The sequence below is a fragment of the Caretta caretta genome, chromosome 18 (assembly GCF_965140235.1).
Source record: "Caretta caretta isolate rCarCar2 chromosome 18, rCarCar1.hap1, whole genome shotgun sequence".
NCBI classification, from domain to species: Eukaryota; Metazoa; Chordata; order Testudines; family Cheloniidae; genus Caretta; species Caretta caretta.
In genome coordinates this window covers 18,480,588-18,504,250 of record NC_134223.1, presented here as the reverse complement: position 1 = coordinate 18,504,250, position 23,663 = coordinate 18,480,588, and the positions used below count along the sequence as shown (strand labels likewise).

At 41.3% G+C, this 23,663-nt stretch overlaps 1 protein-coding gene across 3 annotated transcripts in view; it reads left to right on the top strand.

The window, feature by feature from the left end:
* Positions 1-23,663, top strand: part of MORN1 (MORN repeat containing 1) — a 134,703-nt gene that overhangs the window by 91,132 nt on the left and 19,908 nt on the right. For 2 of the 3 annotated variants that reach the window (XM_048824560.2, XM_048824559.2), the window contains one exon: positions 14,734-16,513. The exons of the other annotated variant lie outside the window; for it this stretch is intronic. In XM_048824560.2, the coding sequence (XP_048680517.1) occupies positions 14,734-14,882 (149 nt within the window). In that variant the 3' untranslated portion in view covers positions 14,883-16,513. Of the gene's footprint in view, positions 1-14,733; positions 16,514-23,663 lie in introns of those variants that run through there. 3 annotated transcript variants of the gene reach the window in all.

Here is a 23,663-nt window from a genome sequence, read left to right as displayed (position 1 = left end):
AAGACTCCTAGGCATTGCTGGTATATACCTAATGCAACTGAGACTGTCTTATATTTTTAGTTTAGTAATAAATAACATGCTCAACTACATGGCACCTGGAAACATCACATGTGGAAGGAAAATGTTCATATATAACTGCCCACAATTTATAGCAGAACTAACCCTTTCCTTGTGAGCCACCTGCCCACTCCCACCCCCAAAAATGAGAAAAAAACAAACAAAAGAAGAAAGTGCCTTTATAGTTTTTGATCTGGTCAAGGGAAGTTTTGGCTAAAAGGATTAGCTGTGCACCAGACCAAAATAACTTGGTCTCTCTGATGTACCACCAGGGGGAGTGAGTTCCGCAGCCAAAGACTCTCCATCGAGGATACCCTGCCTTTCAACCTCAGGGATTGTCAGCAAGACCTGATCTCTGCTGCCACAAAGGTGTGCATAGGAAGAGGTGCAAGGTTGAATCCTTACCCCATTGAAATAAATGGGAGTTTTGCCATTGACACCAATCAAGCTAGGATTTCATCTACAGTCTCTTACATAGCCATGTCTCCACCAGATAGGGAATTGTACCCAGTGGGGAACTAGGACAATGTCCATGTGTCCAGAAATGTCATTCTTCCAGCAGTTGGTTACTCTAAGCAGGCCAGTTGATGCATTCTGCAGTAACAGAAGCTTCTGAGATAGGATAAACAGTAAAATGTAAAGAGATCTCAAGGACAAAAATTGCTAAGATAGCAAATGCATACTTTTTATACATCCAGGGTATACATATGTATTTCAGGGCTCTGTGCTTCACTGTTGTCAAGAAAACACTCCACAACATAGAAATGACCTTTCTTTCACCATATATAGAATTCCATTGAAATGAATGGGGCTGATTTTGTATGATATTATAGAATACACTGCCTCCTATATTTTCCCACACTGTGTTTAGATGGGTTTTAAAAAGTAGCAAAGACATTTTATACTGTACTGCTTTGCAGTGCTTTAAAAAAAACAAATTCCAGATAGAGAGTTGTGATATTGTATTATTTTTTCCCTGTTTCAAATGTCATTGTATTTTTCAGAACAGATGGGAGGAGAAATAAAGGAGGGGAAGATTTGTATACAACAAAACCTAACAGCCTTTCATAGATTCATAAATTCATAGATTTTTAAGGCCAAAGGGGACCATTATGATCATCGAATCTGACCACCTGCATATCAGAGGGCAGAGAATTTCACCAAGTAATTCCTGAATCAAGCCCATAATTTCTATTTAAGCTAAGAAAAACACTGCTCTTGATTTAAAGACTTCATGTAATGGAGAATCCACCACCTCTCTAGGTAAGTTGTTCCAATAGTTGGTTAATGACCTTCGCTGTTAAAAATGTGCATCTTCTCAAGCTGCAGGGCAGGATATCATTTCTGGTACTCCACAGAATGAAAAACTTGAGAACCCAAGCCAGGAGCGATCTGGGCACTGAGTGGAGCGATACCATACGGATATTTTTTTCTGAATGGGTCACAGAATTAAACCATTTGACAACCATTGGTAAGGATACGATTTGGACACGGAGGTCACAGATTCTGTGATTTTAACAGACCTCCATGGCTCCTTGGGCTTCAGCCTACGCCACAGCGGCAGGCCTGGAGTAGCGGCCGGCAGCCAGCCGCCAGGGCTGGAGCAGCCACCGGCACCCCCGTTTGTTAGTCCTCCTCATCCCCACACACTATTTTTAGTAATAGGGACTGGTCACAGGCTTCCATTCATTTTTGTTTATTGCCCACGACCTCTCCCTGAGTTTCACTGAAAATACCCCTGACAAAATCTTAATCTTAACCATCAGTATAGTAACACTTGCCATAAGGTTCCGCATATAGTCTGAAAAATCTGACATTTCATTCTAGCTTGTGACAAGGTGCTCCAATCACCGCTAGGATGGCACCTCCTCCTGGCTGTTCTGGGGATTAGCTTCTCGAGGTCAATGCCCACCCCCGCGGTTGCATGCCATCTCTCCCTGGTCTGCATCTCTCCCTGGTCCCTCTCTCACTCTGGGTGCTGCAGCCTCCTCTTTGTGACTTGGTCCTCTTGCCAGGTCACTATACGTGTTTTCCCCTTCTGGGGTACCAAAGTCTTCCTTCAACAATCCTGGGCAGTCTTCCTATTTTCTGTCTCATAGTGCCATTCCCTCAGTGGCTGGCAGGGGAACCCAGCCTGCCCTCTACTCTGGGTTTTAGCTCAGGGACCCTCTAGCCAGCAGTCAAGGTCTGTTCCATCCTGGACCTTACTGCCTTTCCCTGAGCCCTTTCCTTGCCATCTGGCACTCCCAACTGCAGACTACTCTCTGTAGACCAAAACCTTCCTCCCTGCTTGCAGGGAGTGACTTCAGTCCATTTCCCATGAGCCCCCACTCCTGCCAGTTTCCTGCCTTTATAAATCCAGCCCAGCTTGTTCCTCATCAGCGGGGCTCCCTCACTCATTCAGGGAATTACTTAGCCACCTGACTTCTCTTAGCTATGGCCTGCCAGGTTATTTAGCCCCCTTCTCAATCCACATTAACCCTTTCCAGGCAAGTTTGGGGTTAACAACCCATCACATAGCTGTTAGATTTCAGTACACTTAAACTGAGGTTTGTGGGGAAGTCTGTGGAGAAACTGTTATTACTTTAATGATTGTTATAGGGCAAAACCTGCTCTTCTTTGCCCATGGTCACAGAGGGCTATGGCAGCTCTGGAACTGGTACACTGGTGTGGGTCCCGAATGGTAGAACCTAGCACAGCGTTCTGCAAATTCTGGGTCTGTGGTCTTCTGGGACTTCCTGCACTCTGGAGTAGCGATGAAGACAGGCAGAGCTTTTAGATCCATTGTTATATGTCTTGGAGTAGAGGATTCCTTTTCCCTCAGCCTTGGTGCCTGGGGTACATCTAAGTATGCAGCCTCTTTCCTCCAACTCTGCACTGAGAACATTTTTGAGACCTTTTATGGGCAGATTTTTTTTTTTTGGAGGATAAAGAGGAGAAAGAGTAAAAGGAACATAATGTGTATGTATGTATGTAAGCAATAAAAGGGAAATAATGAAAGTTGCAAATAGAAATATGGAAAGAATATTTAATGAAAACACAACTGATCTAAGGGCTTCCTTAACCATGGAAAAATGCATTCCAACTGTCCAGTGCCCATTGTTATGCATTTACAATTAATACCACACCAAGGAACAGTTTTTGAAAATAACATTGTCCTGACGGTCATGCACATGGAAATAGCATGCAATTCTAATACTATACATATAGAGTGTATGAGAAGGATGGGGCTGGGGCCCAACACACACTAATAATTCCCTAGAAATTTTGTTATGCTTCTTAGTTTCAGTTAATGAGAGCTGAATTTCAAACAATGTGGCTATTGCAGGAATGTTTGCTAAAGGCACAGCTGGGTTCAAATAAACAAAAACCAACCAGCAGTGCTGGTGCAGTCTTCAGCCATGATCCTTTAAAGGCTTCTGATCAAGCTTAACTTTATGCCCTGTGAGACTAGCCCTATTGACGTCAGTGGGGCCACAGAGTAAAGCACGTCTTTGAGGGATCACAGCTTTATACTAGATCCTGAGAGGCCAACAAAACATGCTTTAAGGTGTAATTTATTTAAGGTGTAAATATTTAAAGATTGTTCCTTACATGGAAAAACTTTTCTAATGTATTGGGGCAGTTCTTCAACATGTAAAATGTTTGTGCTTGGTATTTGTACAATGTTTCAAAGGCTATCGTATCCTCTGTGATATTTTTTAAAATTATTTTAGAGGCAAGCTGTGGTGCATATTATTTGACTGCAAAGCTGCTGCATTTGGGGGGAATATATAATATTTGTGTACTTTGAAAGATATACTGTCAAAATTAAAGTTTTACAGCTTCTCCGTAGCTGGAGAGAACACACTTTTATTAATGCATAAGGCTGGAGAAATGCATTTAACATATTAATTTTTAGGAATGGATGGTAGATAGGAATGATCATTTTAAATTCTTGGAAGGCACTCTGATCATATGCAATGGGGGACCACATAAGAACCTACTCTATCTTTCTGTCTGTTTGTCTACTCTGAGTTTTTATAACATTTAAAGTTGAATTTTCAGACATGGTCTCCAATTTTTTACTGGGATACTCAATGTCATGGATTAGATGTGTTTCTACTGGGGTCCTGCAGGAATAATTTCTTGGCCCTACAACAGTTAACCTTTTCAGTAATGACCTGGAAGAAAACATAAAATCGTCACTGATAAAGTTTGCAGGTGGCCCCAAAATTGGGGGAGTTGTAATTGATTAAGGGGACAGGTCACTGATACTGAGGGATCTGGATCACTTTGTAAACTGGGTGCAAGCAAAGAGTATGTGTTTTAATGTGGCTAAATGTAAATGCATACATCCAGGAACAAAGAATGTAGGCCGTATATACAGGATGGGGATTCTATCCTGGGAAGTAGTAACTGAAAAAGATTTGGGGGTTGTGGTGGATAAACAGCTGAACATGAGCTCCCAGTGCAATGCTATGGTCAAAAAGACTAATGCGATCCTTGAATGAATAAACAGGGGAATCTCGAGTAGGAATAAGGAGATTGTTTTACTCTTGTATCTGCCTGCTACCATGTCCAGTACTGGCTACAATTCAAGAAGGATGTTGATAAATTAGAGAGGGTTCAGAAAAGAATGATTAAAGGATAAAGAAAATATGCCTTTATAATGATTGACTCCAAGAGTTCAATCTTAACCAAGAGAAGGTTAAGGGGTGACTTGATTACAGTCTATAAGTACCTACATGGGAAACAAATTTAATAATGGGCTCTTCACTCTAGCAGAGAAAGGTATATCACAATCCAATGGCTGGAAGTTGAAGCTAGCAAATTCAGACTGGAAATAAGGCCTAAATTTTTAACAGTGAGAGTAATTAACCATTGGAACAACTCACCAAAGGTTGTGGTGGATTCTCCATCTCTGACCATTTTTAAATCAAGATGGATGTTTTTTCTAAAAGAATTTTGGGGGGGGAGGTTCCATGGCCTGTGTTATACTGGAGGTCAGACCCCAATGGTCCCTTCTGACCTTGGAACCTGTGAATCTATTAAAGAAGTGGGGGCTATTGTGATATATTAAATCACAGATCTTCCTAACCAAGGGTTGTTTATTCATGAATGCAGTTACAACTGCAGACACAAACAAATAGGTTTGCATGCAGATTGCATTCCCTTCTTTACCAGGGTTCACACAAAGACCCCTTGTAGTTGAATATTATACTGCAAGCAAACAAATTGTTACATATGCCTAATTTCCTGCTTTACACATGTGCATCTCTGAAATTTTGTATGAGCAGTGGATGCTTTGAAGCCAAGCTGAAAATTTGGCCTCTAAAGTCTTACATCTGCTTTAAGGGTAAAAGAATACACAAGTTTATTTTCTCCTCTACATTCATGTGTAACTTCCATCAACATATTAAAGGCCTACATCCGGTTTTCTACTTCAGTAAGAATTTTGAAGAAGGTAGAGCTGTAACAGTCAGCACAGGTTCAAGTCATACTGCCTGCCCTGACACTGAAAGAATGGTTCAGGGGGTTCCAGTGGAGTATACTTAGCAGCAGCTCTTATAGGTTCTCCAGAAACTAGCAAGATGAACTCTTCCTCCCCAGCAGGTGGCAGGTGCTTAGGGTATGGCCTGACCGTACCCAGCCTAGTTGGCCACACCCCCTGAGGTCTTCGGAGTGCCACTGGTACTCTAGCCAGCCACTCTGTCTGTCAGGGAGTGCTTGTGACAGGATTCTGCATGGCACCGATGAGCTTACACTGGGATACAGAGTAAGTCTCCTGTGCTCGCCAGCTCCCCATTGTAACTGTGCAGGGCAAGGTACAATTCAACCCTCTTTATTAATGTAAATGCCCAAGTGCCTCACCTTTTGGGGTTAAATGTGAATTATTCTATAAGGGCAATGATAAGAAATCTGCATTACGAAGGACTCAGCCCCAGCAGCATAAGCAACTAAAATATCAGGGGATGGTGCATTTGCTCCTGAATATATGGTGGGTCAAACTTGGCTGTTGGGCGCTGGCCCTTACAGCTGCATCTCACACTGAATTAAAAGGCAAGGGAGAGGGTATGTTGCTGTATTTGTTGCTTCTTTGTATTTTGCCTTGTAACAGTGTGTCTGCATGTTGGGCTCTGACTCTGAGTTCCATGACTTGGCAGCGGGGAGCAGTATTTTTGGATCTAGCTTAAAATATTTCTGCTGGCTTTTCTTTTTAACCCTGTTATCCTCTAGGTCCTTACAAACTGATTGTTCTTCTTCCAGTGCTTGCTCATGTCCCTTCTGTTGGAGGTGTGTGTGCTTGCCACATACACCAGTGCCGGAAGTTTTTCCCTCAGTGATATCCATGATATCCACGTCCTCTGGAGTGGCACGCGTATGCTGCCGTATAAGGGGTGCTGCCGGCTCCCCCCACCCTCAGTTCCTTTTTACTGCCAGTGACGGTGCTGGAACGTCTCCTTGCCTCGGCAAGCTTGCTCCTCTCAACCTCACCATGGCCCGGGTCTGCCTCAGACTATTCAGTCACATGGCAGCATGCACTTACGTCATCTGCCATGGGAGGCTCAGACTGCAGCCCCTTCAATTCCTCGTTCAGAGATCACCTGGACAAGGTCATCACCATCCCGCTGAAGGTACTTACCTCTCTGCAGTGGTGGACTGACCCAAGGTTGGTGCTGGAAGGAGTGCCATTCGACAGTCCATGGCCCATGGTCTCCCTGATATCAGCTGCCTCTGACCTCAGTTGGGAACACATCTCGGTATGCTGTGGACCCAGGGGACGTGGTCTCCAGAGGAGCTGGCATTACATATAAACGTCAGGGAGCTCAGAGCCATCTGCCTAGCCTGCGGTGTCTTCCTGCCTCAGTTGTCCGGTCAAGTAGTGCAGGTTTTGACAGACAACATGGCTTCGATGTTCTGTGTGAAAAGGCCAGGGGGAGCCCACTCATTGGCTCTCTGTCAGGAAGCACTCTTCCTATGAGACTTTTGCATCCAGCACGCGATCCACCCAGAAGCTTCACATCTCCTCAGTGTCCAAAACACGCTAGCAGATCGCTTCAGCAGGTCCTTTTCCTCCTATCACGAGTGGTCACTCCACTCAGAGGTTGTCCGGGCACTCTTCCAGAATTGGGGGGCTTCCCACATGGAACTGTTCGCCACCAGACAGAACAGGAAGTGTCATCAGTTCTGCTCTCTCCAAGGCCTCAGCAGGGGCAGCCTCTCCGATGCCTGTCTCCTGTCAGGGGCGGGGGATTTGATGTACTCATTCCCACCTATTCTGCTGATCAGCAGGGTCCTATCAAAAATCAAAAGGGACAAGGCTCAAGTCATTATGATCGCCCTGGCGTGGCCTCGCCAGCACTGGTTCGGCACACTCATGGACCTGGCTGGGGCTGCTTCATGGCCACTGCCCAGCCACCTGGACCACCACAGTCGGCTCCTACACCCGAACCTTCCCTCTCTTCACCTCACGGCTTGGCTGCTGCGTGGCTGAACCCAGAGGAACAGGCCTGCTCTAGTCAGGTACAGCAGGTTCTCTTGGAAAGCAGAAAAGCCCCCACCAGAGTGACTTACCTGGAAAAGTGGAAGAGGTTCTCCTGCTGGGTGTCAGAGCGTAGCATCTCCCCAACCCGGTTGTCTCTGCAGTCCATCCTGGATTACCTGCTCCACCTAAAGCACCAAGGCCTCACGCTTTCTTCCATGAAGGTGCACTTGGCAGCCACATCAGCCTTCCACCCGCATGTCCATGCCAATCAGTGTTCTCGCATGAGATGTCTAACTGGTTCCTAAAGTGCCTTGAGAGGCTCTTCCCGCCAGTCTGGTACCCAGTTCCCCAATGGTACCTCAACCTGGTTCTCTTTAGGCTCACGGGCCCGCCCTTTGAGCCAATGGGGGTCTTGTTCCATCTCCCATCTGTCGTGGAAAGTTGCTTTCTTTGTAGCCATTACCTCGGTGAGGCGGGATGCTAGATTAAGGTCCTCACTTTGGAGCCTCCATATATGGTATTCTACAAGGACAAGGTCCAGCTGCAACCTCATCCAGCTTTCCTGCCTAAGGTGGTGTCCCCTTTTCATGTCAACCAGGATATTTTTCTCCTTGTGTTCTGTCCGAAGCCACACTCCACCAATAAAGAGAGGCAGCTACACAGTCTGGATGTCTGGCACACCCTACCGTTCTATCTGGAGTGCACCAAGCCCTTCAGCAGGACGACCCAGCTCTTTATCGCAGCAGCATACAGGATGAAGGGTCTCCCGGTGTCCTCGCAGAGGATCTCGAATTGGATCACCACCTGCATCCGGACCTGTTATGAGCTGTCTCAGGCCGAGCTGCCGCCTATAGTGAAAGCCCACTGGACTAGGGCTCAAGCGTCCTCGGCGGCCTTCCTGGCGCATGTCCCTATCCAGGACATCTGCAAGACCACAACGTGGTCTTCGGTACACACATTCACGATGCACTATGCCATCACCCAGCAAGCAAGAGATGCCACTGGATTTGGCAGAGCTGGGTTGCAATCGACATGTCTATGAACTCCTACCCACCTCCACCTACAAATGGAATGGACACGAGCAAGCACTCAATGAAGAAAAGACAGTTACCTTTTTCGTAACTGGTGTTCTTCGAGATGTGTTTTAACCTTTTTGGTGAAAACTGAAGCAAAACAGGCATTAAACACCTCAGCCTTCTTGTTGTCATCAGCTATTCACTCTCCTTCCCCACTAAGTAGAGGATATACACTTTCCTTCATCTTTCTCTTTATCCTAATATATTAAAGAACCCCTTCTTATTGGCTTTTATGTTCCTTGCTAGGTGTAACTTATTTTGTGCTTTAGCCTTTCTGATTTTGCCCCTACATGCTTGTGCTGTTCGTTTGTATTTCTTAATAATTCGTCCATATTTCCACTTTTTGTAGGATTCCATTATGATTTTCAGGTCATTAAAGTGCTCCTGATGGAGTCATATTGGCTTCTTACTATGTTTTCCTATCTTTCCTGCACAGTGGTATAGTTTGCAGCTGTGCTTTCAATATTGTCTCCATGAGACTCTGCCAGCTCTCCTGAACTCCTTTATCCCTTAGATTTTCTTCCCAGGGGACTTTAGCTACCCATTCTCTAAGTTTGTTAGTCTTTTTTTGAAGTCCATTGTTGTTATTTTGCTGCTCTCACTCCTTCCTTTCCTTAGAATCATGAAATCTATCATTTCGTGATCTCTCTCATCCAAATTGCCTTCCACCTTCAGATTCTAAACCAATTCCTCCCTGTTGGTCAGAATCAAGTCTAAAATGGTGGTCCCCTGGTTAGTTCCTCCACTTTCTGAACAAAAGGTTGTCCCCAATACATCCCAGGAGCTTATTGAAAATGTTGTGTTTTGCCATATTAATTTTCCAAGAGATGTCTGGGTGGTTAAATTCCTCCCATGCTACGTGGTCTTGTGTATTGGATTTGTTATTTGTTTTAAAAATGCCTCATGCATCTCCTCATCCTGATTTGGTGGTCAATGGAAGACCCCCTACCGCACATCATCCCTATTTTTTCCCTTTACATAGAGACTTTCAGCTGGTCTGCCTCTCACCTTCTGCAGTCATCCTGACATTATGTGTGAAAGGACATTTCATTCCAGGTAATGTGAAATCTGTGTGCACTTGGTGCAGGATCACACAGCAGCTCTGAGTGTTAGAAGAATACACTTTAAATGCTGCGTTACGTTGCTAATTGGTGCTGTGCTGTACTTTATACTTCTCTCAGGGGATTGGGTTGAAAAGCTATCTTTCCCAGCTTTTTGTGTTGTGACTACATATTTCTTTCCACACTTCGAGGCCGTACTAAAAGGGACAATTAAAACTGGAGCTCAGGTGCTGAATGGCCCATTTTTGTTTTTAAATGTTGCTTATCTTTAGTATAGATTAGTAAGAGTCTCACAGCACTTCTTCCAAGAGTAGGGTGTTAACCCAGGTGTCCTGGCCACATTCCAGCTTCAGTAATAACATCCTGCCACCTAAATTCCCCCTGTAATTTCAATTTCATGCAGTGTTCTTCACTTCCAGCCCTAAATTATTGTGCGGTTCTGTACTTCATACCAGAAGTGGCTTTATATCAGCTGTGATTCCTATGGCCTTCATAGAGTTTCTAAAGTGCTTTGAGAGCCTTTACTGTAAAAGGAAAGGAGTACTTGTGGCACCTTAGAGACTAACCAATTTATTTGAGCATGAGCTTTCGTGAGCTACAGCTCACTTCATAAGTCACTATCTATATAAAATCATTATCATTGCAGTTTTCTTTCCATGCTATGTCTGTTGCCTATGCCCTCCTGTTAATACATTCAGTTTAATAAAGCACCAAGCAATTTTAATCCTTGTGTGGTTTAAATAGAACACTACATAAACTGCATTGTGAGCAATGTAATAATAAATTAACATGTATTTATAAAATCAATTATCTAATCTCAGTCAAAATTCCATTTCTTGCAAGTGCCTGGACATTTTCTCACCAGTTTAAATAAATTGCATTATGCTACTACCTTGTGTACACAATCTATATATGGATCTGTTATACAGATAAAGTTTTGTCTACTTACTGGTCCAAAAAACAGTTTAAACTTATTTTACAGTTCTCATATCCCAGAGAAATATTCGGCTGGGCAGAGAGAAATTCATTGTCCGCAGTCCCAATGGGCTTTGTTCTGTTTTGCAAGAATACATTTGGAGTCATATTCTGGCTTTTGATATGCACCAAGCACACCACTTCCATTGATATCAATGGGAGCCCCTTGCATCGGCAGCCAGAAAACAGCCCTGGAGTCTTTACACTCTCCCATGGTAGGAAATTTTCAGGATTAATTGCTCTACACAGAATTAAATTGAACATTTAAGAAGCTTAGTTCTGTTTTCTTGCTCCTTTTTTACAGTGTAGCCCATTCCTACAGATATAAGTTTCAATATGAAGAGAAATTCCCAGTCTCTGCAAAAAGAACTAACACCTCCCCCCTTCCCATCTTGTTTTAATATGTTTTCTGGTGCCAAAACATACAGAAGGCTAATATGTCACAAAGGAAAAGTAAGAAGAATAGGACTGTTTCTAAGGCAACAAAACGTTTTTATTTTATTTCCCACTCACTTTTATAATGGTTCCTGTTGCTTTGAAACTCTCCAGGCATTTTGCACGCAATAAAAGGGGCAAATAACTTTCTTTCCTGAAAGTCTTTTATTTGTGGTGTTTCTTATCTAAGCCAAAACGTAACTGCTTAAATGGCAGATGCAGTTACCCTCTGTTTACATAGCACCTTGGTGACTGCTTTAAAAGCATACACCGATTTTATTACTATTATTAATCCCAATTATACAGCACAGCACTTCATTTTGTATGGTGTTTTTCATGCAAAGTCTCTCCCAAAATGTGTAAAAAAAGTTTAATAAGGCAAAGTTAAGTACTAGCAGAAGGGAAGAGAAATTCAGAGATATAGGCAAGGGACAAGAGAGAAGTTTTCAGTTAAGATTTGAAAACAGATTGGACCTGATTCTTATTTACACTGAGGCCCCTTAAAACTGCTGTGGCATTACATTTTGACCCACTTTAAGGCCTCTTTGCATTCCACTGTGTAAAAGAGAATCAGGCCCATTGTGTCTGTAAGACAGCATTATGTGGGAAGGTTGTTCTAGACGGCTAGAGCTCCAGAATTATAGGCTGTCTCAGTAAAGGAAGGGTGGTTGTCTTAACAGTCAAAGAGGAGGGTTGTGCTAGATGAGCCGCTGGAGCGGGGAGGCAGAAGAGAAAGAGGTGGAGTCTTTAAGGCAGGTTGGAGCAAAATCTATGGAGAATGCGGAAAAGAAAGGCAGTATTGAACTGGATCCTAAAATGAATGACGAACCAGGGGAGTAGTTTGAGGATGAAGGTGATATGGATCAGACTTATTGATACATTTGAGAAAGTGGGCACCAATGTTTTGCAAATGCTGGAGTCTCCAAGGTGAAGCCAAGGAGAAGGGAGCTGCCATAGGCAGGGTGAAAGGTGAAAGCTTGGGTCAGAATCTCTGCAAAGACGTGTGCCAAGCCTTCACTTTCAGTGAGCTCTAGAAATCACCAAACTCAGCCCAAATGTTAGTACAGAATAGTATTTTAAAATATTAACAGATTATTGAAATTATAACTGCAGGTCTTCTATATTATTATGTTCTAAACTCTGTTAATCATATTTCTTCTTCCTTTCTCCTATCATCAATATACTTCTTGCACACTTCCATGATTTCATTTTAAAAGTGTATTTTTTGTACAGTAAAGTATCAGCAAAGGCAAACCTCCTTTAATGCATTTTAAATTATATTGACTAATCCTGGTTAATTCTGTTACTGTAACATGCAAACACTGACAGTCCTTAGTGGCTTGTACAGCCTCGTGAGACTTTTGTGTCTGAGAATCTAGTAGTTGTAGAGACAGCAGGATGAGGTGGAGAAAGCTGAGCTATTAACAGTTCATTCTAGGCCCTCTAGTGTTGTTAGTCTACATTTTGGACTTGAAGTAAAGAACATGAGAAGAATAGCAGTACCAACACCTCCAGATACTCCTAGTTATAGGCAAACTTCATGGCAACTAGGTTAATAAATTCATTTTTAACTAAGTGACTCTATGCCATATTAGATTACAATATCCAAAAATAATTGTTGGACTTATTAAGGACCCAAGGAGTCATGGATCCCCTTCTTAATGTTTTAGAGAAATGATTCAGTATAAGACTTAATCTTTTTTTTTTTACAGTTCCAAAATACTTCATTTAAAGTTAAAAAGCTAGACAATCAGTCTGCACCGCTGTCTACTCATTGGAACACATGGCCACCACTAGCAAAAACTGCCAGCTTTGTTAGTCTAATTCCAGGCACATACTATAAGTAGCACAGAAATGTTTAAAATCAAACCTTTAGTTGGGCATAGGAGTGTAACAGAGCAGAAATAGACCAGCTAGCAGATATTTTCAACAAGACACAGGACAAAGACATTTTACTTGGATCCTGCTCTCTAGTGCTTCTAGAAGTGAAGATACACATTGCAGATGGGAAAAGAGAAGAGGGCCTTTAGTGTCAGTCAGAATATGACATTCTTTAGGCTGTAATCTAAATATCCTGGGTGTTTTTGCTTCTGCAAATACAGTGCTTTAAAAATCTTCACTTACCACAACATCATGGCCCAGAGGCTTAGTAACGGGATATAGAACCTGCCACCTATAAATTGTCACTTGGAATCCAACCCAAGTTGGTAGTGGCCTGTGTGAAATGAGTTTGGTGGCCATAATCCAGTTACCAGAAGACAAGTGTCCACATCACAGAAGTTGCTGCTTATAATTGGCCCTGAAAATTCTGTATTCTTTTGCTCCATGTGTGGATCTCCATTGAAGTCAGTGGGAGATTTGCATGTGAAAGGACTGTAAGGTCATACCCTGATTAATCTGTATATAGAGAGTCCCTTTCCTTCCCAGCTGCCAAGCAACATATATAGTAGCTGACAAACATTTGTATCCCAAATGTGTCACCATTATAGTCCGACAGTCTGTAGAAAGCAATACTCGTTTTAAATTATTTTCAGTACATAACATCTAATTTGATTTTCATGGATTTCCAGGTACTGCTTTTCATAGTTCACAAAAGACATCATACTTGTTGATTGTAGGGTCAACTCAACCTTTCATTCTTCGGAGGTGGATAAATTGACTTCCATGCAGTTACTTTGTGTTAGTCTCTTTTAGGAAACCTTCAGCCATAGGTCTTGTTCACTCTTTGTAGAAATTAGAGATCCTAAGGAGCTTTTCATAAGAGGCAGGGTCTGCCCCTGTGTCCTGGGTCAAAATTTCCCCTTTTCCTCTCCTATTTCGCTTTGTGCTGTGGGTAGGTTCTCCATGTTTCTGGCACACTCTTGCCCAGAGGTGGCTGCTTTTCAGGGGGGCTAGATGTATTTAGGTCCTATTCCAGGTTTACACATGTGCTTAACTTTACACATGTGAATAAAGGGGGAGGGATAGCTCAGTGGTTTGAACACTGGCCTGCTAAACCCAGGGTTGTGAGTTCAATCCTTGAGGGGGCCATTTAGGGATCTGGGACAAAAATTGGGGATTGCTCCTGCTTTGAGCAGGGGGTTGGACTAGATGACCTCCTGAGGTCCCTTCCAACCCTGATATTCTATGATTCTAGGAGTAGTCCTATTGAAACCAATGACACTATTCATGTGCATAAAGGCAGCATGTGCACAAGTGCTTGCAGGACAAGAAACACAGTCTGTTACACTCTTTGAGAGCCTATAAAAATATAAAGTATTATTATAAATTATATATGATCATAAATCATCATCTAAATTACATTTTTTGTGGTGATGGTGGTGGTTTTTTGCTATTTTAACTGTGTATTGTTTGGGGAGATTATTGTATATGCTAATCTACTGTAGTGTGATATGTCAGCACAGATTGTCATACTTTCCAGTAAATGATGAAATCTTTTTTATGTATTTATGCTTTAACAAGAATAGAAAACAATCAAAAATACTCATTTTTGCTTTCTATTTTTCATGGACACTGTACACTACTTTCCATATGTGAGAATTAATGTGATGATGGAGGAATGTAGATACAAGGACAATTCTATCATTGTTCCCTATGCTTTTTTTTCTGCTTCTTCTTCATTTAATATTTTTAATTCCCAACTTTCCCTTATCTTTTCCAGGCCAGTATGTGATTATGGTCCATGAAGTGACCATGCCCCCATTCTTGGGCCAGACTCTCCCACCTGCTTTCAAACTCTTGAGGGTTTTGCCAGAGAAAACCAAAGTCAAGAACATTAAAAAGGAAACTATGAAAGCCACCAGCACATAAAGAAGGAACATAAATGTGTAAAGAGTCAGGATCCTTATCCAGCACCCACTGAAGTCAGTGGAAGTTTTACCATTGAGTACAATGGGAGTTGGATTAAGTTCTTGAGCCTTGATCGTGCCCATGCAGTTGGGGTTTAAGTTTGAATATTGTGGACCAATCAAAGCAAAGAAATAATTGACCACCAGAGATCCATTTCACACTGGTCCTGTCTGGTAACATTTTAGAAGACAAATAGATATTTCAGATTATATTATGAGAAGTAGGTAAAAGACTGTAATCAAGTCTATTTTTCAGCAGTACAATAGAACCTCAGACTTCTGAACACCTCAGGAATGGAGGTTATTTGTAACTCTGAAATGTTCATAACTCTGAACAAAACGTTATGGTTGTTCTTTCAAAAATTTACAGCAGAACATTGACTTAATGCAGCTTTGAAACTTTACTATGCAGAAGAAAAATACTGCTTTCCCTTTATTTTTTTTAGTAGTTTATGTTTAACAAAGCACTGTATTGTATTTGCTTTTTTTTTTTTTTTTTGTCTCTGCTGCTCTCTGTACTTGTACGTGTACTTCCAGTTCCAATGGAGATGTGTGGTTGACTGGTCAGTTTATAACTCTGGTGTTCATAACTCTGAGATTCTATTGCATATAAATTGTGTGTATTTTAACAGAATTGAATTCAAATGAACTGGAGTTTATGCAACAGTTTGATCAGATAATGATGATGCTATAAAACCTGTTGAACCAGCTGGGCAGCTAATAGATGAAAATGTACATAGCAAATTAACTTTTATGGCCACTATGAACACCTCTGTAATAACATGTTTACTAATATATTGTTCTGTGCATAAAGTCTTGTTCATTACCTACATATTAAAAACACTTGACCACTACAAGATGGCAACCAGGCTGCTATCCTCTCTCTTGAAACTGGTTCCTGTCATCACCTATGGAGGATAAAAGCTGGGTTAATTATTCCAAAAATGTCTTTGTTGAATAGTCCAGAAATGAAGCTGAGTGGTGGTGGTAAAGTGTTGAGTTGAACCAATTGTAACGTTAGTGGCAGCTACTGTTGGAAATGCAATATAGAATGCCATGTTGGATGAAATGTTCAAGATGTAGTCATAAAACACATGAAAGTTAGCCATGTAACAAGAAAAGAATGGAGTTCTGAGTGTAAAAAGGGATCAGAGAAAAATAAGGGATTTTAAAAAATTAAATAAGAGCATCTCCTGGAAAAACAAAATCATTACTATCTGGCAAGGGTTTATCAGTGTGATTTACTACCAAATGCCAACATCTAAAATGAAAACTTATGGTAAAAAGTAGAGCAGGGGGAAAATACGTTAAAACTCAAAATGGGAAATTTTCTTTGATTCCTGCTTGTTGATTCAGAATTCCCCATTTTCAATCATCTTAGTTTTTTAAAAATTATTTTTTGAGATTAAAACCTTACCTGATTTTTAGCATTGTATTAAGTGCATTGCCTGACTGCAGAGTACAGAGAGCATTGAAGGGGGGAACTAGGTAGTGATCTGTATAGACTGCTCAGACCTGAGCTCTGTGTAAGCTCCAACACTTTGTCTCTTTCACCAACTGAAGCTGGTCCAATAAAAGATATTACCACACTTACCTTGTCTCTCACAAACTTGAAGATTTATATATCTCCTGACCAAAAGACTTTCATTATTTCTCATCACAAATAAACCAGAGATCCTGTAGATCTCTGTTAAGTATAATGAGCTCCTGTGCACAGTGGAGATTGATGACATCTGAAGCTAGGCAGACAAAATTAATCCATAAGAATAGGTTCAGCATCTGCTCACAACACCGAGTCAAGATCATACTGTGGACCTTATCTCGATCGCCTCCATTGAAGTCAATGGTAAAACTTCTGTTATCTTCAAAAGGAGCCATATGAAGCATTCAAAACCAGGTAGGCAGTGCTCACCCTGAGGAATCTCTGCTGGATAGACATTTCTGTGATCACCTTGGAAACACAGGTGAGGCAGTAAATATATGCTGCAAGGGATCACTACAACTTTCTATAACCTCTAACGGCTTGTTCCTTTCCTTCAGAACACTCAAATCCTTCATTCCCTTTTACTTTATGAGACCAACCTTCTTTTCTGTTCCTTGCTTTGTTATAACCACTATAATTTTGCTGGAGGAGTATTACTAATTATTACAAATAACAGTAGGTCACACCTTTCTCTCACTTTTCATCCAAGAATCTCAGTCAACACATTTCTTGAAGTCATATCCATCAAGTCTTTAAATCAAAATTGGATGTCATTCTAAGAGAGATTCACTAGTTTAGCCAGAAGTCACTGATGTTCTCACCTGTGTTTATGCAGGCGGTCAGATTATGTGATCGTTACAGTCCTTTCTGGCCTTTAAAATCTATGAATTTTATAGCATTAATTAACCAAGCATCTAAACATCCCTGTAAAGTAGGGAAATGTTGTTATTCCCATTTTACAAATGGAGAAATTGAGGCATGGAGCAGTAACTGGGCCACAGCCACACAGTGGATCAGTGGTGGTTTGGGAATAGAAACCAGGAATCCTGACTCTGTCCTCTTACTCAGAACTTTATACTTTACCTTTGTGGTAATATGGTGCTAAGTGCTCTTACCGGTCTTCTTTTTGAATTCATGAGAAAAGCCTCTTAAATAATTAAACCTGCCTTTCTCATGGCTATCTTAGCCTAGCATAAAAAGCTAGAGCATTACATATCATCTCTCTTTTGTTGTTTCGTTATATATAAATACATACACAGCTTACTGACTGACAAGTTCTTTACCATTAACCAAAAAGGAGTGGAGCATCCCTTATCAAGCACATGATCTACTGTCACAGCCCAACCAGAAGATAAATCAAACATTACAATCATAAGTCTTTCTGCTTCTCTAGAATTAGCAGATTTTTATCTCTCTCCCTCACCCCTCTCCAAAGAATGTTTCTGTAGTGGACAAACTCCTGGTGTGCTATGTCTCCATGTCAGTAGACCTTGTTAACTGGCCACTAGCAGTTCTTGTCAGACATCAGAATAATGAGCTACATGTGCTATTGATTTAATGACATCTCTCGCTACTAGGCATCGATCTTATGGTTTCTGTGCACTAAAGCAAGTTTAACAATAGGTTCATTCAGGGTTAGCTAACTGTAAAGATCTACAGGCTTTGAGATCATGTTCCCTGTCAAAGTGTGAGTTATACAGTATAAGCCTTTTAGAAGATCAGGACTCTGTCTTTCTGCAGTAATCAGTTTAAAAGTCTAATTTCCAAATACTCTAGCCCAGATAAACTATTATGCCACCCTCTACTGCATTGCAGTCCCCATTACAGTGAAGCAAGGGGAGCAGGAGTCCTTGGGATTATAAACGATACCTCTTTTTCTTTTCCTAATAAGACTTGTTGGGTTGCCTGTTATCATTACAGGAAATGAACAAGTACAGCTAAGTGGATAGAATGGCTTTGCTCTCAGATAAATTGTCCAATGTAAATATAAATCCTCTGTAGTGAGATTCTTTACAGTTTTCCCAGGAGAGGGGGTTCCTTGCTATGAAAGCTGTGCATTCTGTCATACGTTAAATAAATGTCAACGTGTAGCATGTGGTGTAGGCCAGAGAAGGATCTTCAATGGCCCTTGCTGTATGCAATTTTCGAGGCATATGATCCCCTGGGTAACTCCTTTTTGGAAAATTGCTAAAATACAGACAACTCTAGCAACAATTTTTGGTTTTGTTTCCTTGAAAAGCTGCCCTCACTTTGTTCAGAGCAATATCCTGGGAGATCACCTGGAGAGAAGCCCTCACTAACTGTCAACAGTACCTGAAAATAGAGGTTTTAATTAAAAGTGGCATTTCTGAATCTCCTACTGGCTGCCATATTATTGTGAATTTGACATTGTTTATGGCACCAGCAGAAGCCAGAGATCATAAACAAGATTTGATCTTACCTGGGAATTTATTTTTGTGGTATTTTTGAAGGTTTTAACATCAGAAGAAGAACTTTTACTTTGAAGTTTAAAATAAATGCAAAGTGTTTACAAACAGCAAGTTCTTCTGATCCTTAAACCAGCTGAAAAGCAGGATCGAACATTAGCATATAGTTTTAGTGTAAAACAGGAGTAGAAAACAGTGGGGGTTCTGACAAGTTGAAACCTGCTGGTAAAGATGCATCAGAATGACAGTTTTTAAATGACTTAGGTGTAGGCTCTAGGGCCCAGAGCTGCAAAGGTATTTAGGTACTTAATTGCCATTTGACTTCAATGGAAATTAGGTGCCTAAATACCTTTGAGGATGTGGGCCTAGGTGATCAGTCTTAAGGTGCGATCATACAGTTATCCAGTCAATGGAGCTACTTCCATCAGAACAGATAGTTTATTTATGTAGCGATATGTATTCTTTTTCTCTTCCTCCTTTGTTTAGCTCTGTCATTATGGAAGGCAGTGATGAGAATAGATGGGTTATATTACAGATGATCTCCAGCAAGTTTTTAAGATAAATGACCTTCCTATATTACAGCGCTTTTAGAGGATTAAAGCCCCTCCCACCCCAGAATGCTGGCAAAATAGCAGACCACAACTGGCGAGATGGGAATTTATTCCTGTAAAGCACTTGTGCGTGGTGCTGCCTCACAAACTGCAGGTTAGAGTAGCTGCATTTTTCTCTCTGAAAGAAAAGGCAAATGCATTAGATTGTCAGGTGTAGGTTCCGTAGATCCTCCTGCCACAAAGGTTGTGAATTGTACTTTGTACCTGGGTCTTTTGCCTTATTAATGTATATTGGAGTCAAATCCAGATCCTATTGAAATCAATGTTAAAGTTGTCCCAGATATTTGTATTAATTCCATATATAAGGTAAAACCATTGCTTTCCAGGCAATAGATTTGTCATTACAAATATCAACCAGTTTTGTGCAGACAAATGTGAGGTTTTGAATACACAGACAGGTCTGCCAATGAGAATTCAGAACACATTTTGGAGGCTCTTTAAAAGTTGGCCTCATGACTCATTACTATTATTATTTAATATTTATATTGCAGCCGTCCTCCATCTTCTCTCTTCTATAAATGGGGATAATTCTTCCTTTGTCCATCTTGTCTATTTAGTTTGCTTCTTTGGGACAGGGACTGTCATTTTCTGTGTGTTTGTACAATGTCCAGCAGAATGATGCTCCAATAATCAACGGAGGCATCTAAGCAGTAATATAAATGATTTTTTAAAATGTTCTGTTTGCTACGCATATGTACCACATATTCAATAGGAAGAGTGTTTTTATATTACTAAAATTAAGTACAAAATATATTCACTAAAAATTAGCTCTACTACTACTGCAATTTGCTTTCTCTTGTTATCTCCCAATTAAATGTGCATTCCAAATTCTTATAGTAGAGAACTAGCCTCAGGATTTTATGGGCCCAGAATATATATATATCCAAATCCCAAGCTGGTGTAAATTGGCATAGCTCTGTTGAAGTCAATGGCAAAACTCATCTTGATTTTTGGAACTGGAATCTGGTCCAATTAACAAGCTACTAGTATATGAAGACAATCAAGCTACACTGATTTACAGCAGCTGAGGATCTGACTTACATATTTTACATGCACATACAACCTACATTTGTTCAGATTTTTTTTATTATTGTTATTTCAGGTGATAAACCTAGGAGGGAGAAGTGTGATCATATTTGGATGATTCAAGTAGTGAAAAATATGAACGTGGTCGCATAAAAATGAAACAGATGTCCATAAAAACTTTCATACTATCATGCTATTTAAGTGTTACTCTTCACCATTCCTTTCTTCTTCTTCTTCTTCTTTTATTTTGGTCTCCATTTTTCCTCAATAGTAGTGCAAAAGTTGGCTTGACTTTATGTTCTCAGCACAAAGAGTGCTCTGTTAACCAGCAAAATGGCAAAGAAATCTGGCACTGAATTGGATGCTGTCCAGCCTAATCCATCCCAGATATTGGATAGTTGTTCATTTCCAACATAGCTAGTACCTCTGCACTAATAGAAATCTGCTGTGGAAGATACAACAGTCTGTCTTTAGTTTTGAGTAAAGTAAGTAAGTAACTGTTCTGTCCAGTATTTTGAAATACTGGCTTGAGAAATCACAATTGCACCTTCGTAGTGTTTCACTGGGCTATGTTTTCTTTATTGGCAATAGATATGGATTCAGAGTAAGAGGAAAAGAGAGTCCTAACAGACAAACAGTAATAAAGATGCCCTTGAATTTTGAGTAGTTTTGTATTTTAATTAGTATTTGCCACACCTCTAGTAAGCCTGGGATGGGGCGAAAGGGGTGAAAGAACAAGAAAGGAGCAGTATCTTCCATCTCCGCCATACACACACACTGTGGGGATGGTGGGGGATCAGGAGGAGTCCATGTAGCACTGCCCCAACCACTCCTGTTTGCTGATCTGCCTCTCCCCAACTGAAGGAGGAAAGGAGGGTGTCAGGAGCCGTCAAAGTCACACCCCAGCTAGCAAGGTGAGCATTTGTTAGGAGTATTTCCCATACCGCTACTAAATTCCATGAAAAATCCTATCAGTCTTAACATGTTCTGCAGCAGATAATGTCTATTATCTAAGCAAATCCACAAACAGTCATTTTGCATCAGTTCTAAAAATTCCATACCACTGAATTAGTAACTGCAGAAACTACTGTAATGAAATGGCCGAAATAATCTCCTATAAAGCATACAATGAAAGCCCATGTGTATTGACTTCCAATGGCTCTGAGCAGCATGAGCATGTGCAGCTCCCTTGTTGTCTTTGTAAAGGTCAGCATGTGACGGCACTCAGTTTTCTTTGATGGGAGACTGATTTAAAGTTTTCTACTTGTGTCATATAAGATATGTGATTTTCTTTCTTCCCAAATATAAATGTTTCCTGTAGTTAATGGCCATTCCTGCTCACTTACATGATCAGACTCATCAACAGTGGTTTCCCGTTCTACTTCATAAGTTTCACTAGGGGAGACCAGGAACACATGACACATAGCCGTGCTCTGTCATGTGGGATAAACTATAAATAGGAAAAATTCTAAAGGCAAGAGGCTGGATTCACCCCAGGGTTAACCTAGTTTTATGGCACGATGTTAGTCCATCACAGTCAATGGAATTACACTGGCCTAATCTTGGGCTGACCCTGTAGGGATTCAGGCAAAAGCAATAAAACTGGAGATCACAAACCTCAAATTATTTAGTCCGGAAAGGAAGAGAGCGATAAAGGGTTAAGGATTAAGCTGTGGGGTTAAGGATTAAGTAAGTCTAGAGCAAAATTCTCAGCCTCTCTTTTGCTGTCCCATCACACAAGAACCAGGAGTCATTTGGGGTTCAGTCCTTCAAAGTACACAGCACCCTCAAATCCTATTGAGCTCAGCAGGAGTTGAGGGCACTTATCAACTTGCAGGATCAGGCCCCTGGCAGATGAATGGCCTAAAGTTTAACTAGTGCTAGCACAGGGGGTTCTGGGTAGTCTCCGCCCCAGAATCCTGTTTGCTAATGGCAGCAGTGGGAGTAGGAGTTTACCTGCCCAGCTACTGCAGGATGGAGTGCTGCTATCCTTCTGCCACTCAAAAGACTTATAGAAAGTGGGGGGAGGGCACAGCAGCCACTCTGTGTGGTTCCATAAACTGCAGGATGAGGGGAGGAATGGCTAACGAGTGCCCCTGAAGAGCACTGGAGGAGAGGGAGTGAGCCTCTTGGTCTGAAAGAGACTGACCAGGGTGGGAGTCACATGGCAGTTAATTCAAGGAGCTAAACCGCTGGCTTGACTTCTGCCAAGCCAAACCTGACCAACAAAGTTCTTCCTTGCTTTTGAGCAGCTCTGGTATTTACCAGGTAATCCAAGATTTTCCTTCAGTGGTTCCATAACCAGAGAGAGCCTCACTTTCTTAAGTGCAATCATTGCCTCAGATATCTTCGGACTCCCCTCTTCACTTGGCAGCCCCAGGTTACTGAGAACATGGTACCACCAAGCAACTTGCCTGATATTTGGACACTGTTCTGGATTGAAACTTAAGTTTTAAAAGTCTTTGAGGGGGATTCCCTTAATATTGTGTCAGAATATTCTATATTCTATAAGTCATCATCACATAGTGTCAACCCCAATTCTCCCTTTGAAACAAGAGAAATGTAGGACCCAAAATACCTTTCAGCACAATCTCTGAGCAGACAGGAGTGGAGCCCAAGCCAGGAAATGACAGCAATTTCTCTGTGGTGTTGCTGGGTTGTTGTTTTTTTCACACAAGTCTATAAATCTACTTAAAATGTATAGAGCAAAATTTAACTGTTCCTAGGTTTCTCATGGTCCCTTAAATCTAGTGAAAATCAATTTTCTTTTGTGCTTTACGTGCAATTATTATTATTGTTATTTCTAGGTATTACGTTAGTGCCTAGAGGCTAGGTCCTCATTATGCCAAACCCTGTACAAACATATAAGAAAGAGATGGTCCCTGCTCCAAACAGTTTACATTCTAGGTGGATTATGATATATTATGTAATGACGTAGGCTGCGGGTTTCAAAGAGGCCCAAAGGAGCTCGTTTCCTGACTCATTAAATTTTGGGTGCCTAATTCCTCAGGGCCTTTTAAACATGTCATTTGTTGTGTGTGTGACCATAAGGGTAGTGGGGGAGGACAGGCATAGGAGTTGCCTCTTTAACCCCATTGACATGCATTGCACTGTGAAGAGATTACTGAAGAAATGGGTAGGTTAGTAGGAAATATTTTTCTAAGAATTACTGAGCTGATGTATTTTTCCTAGAAGGT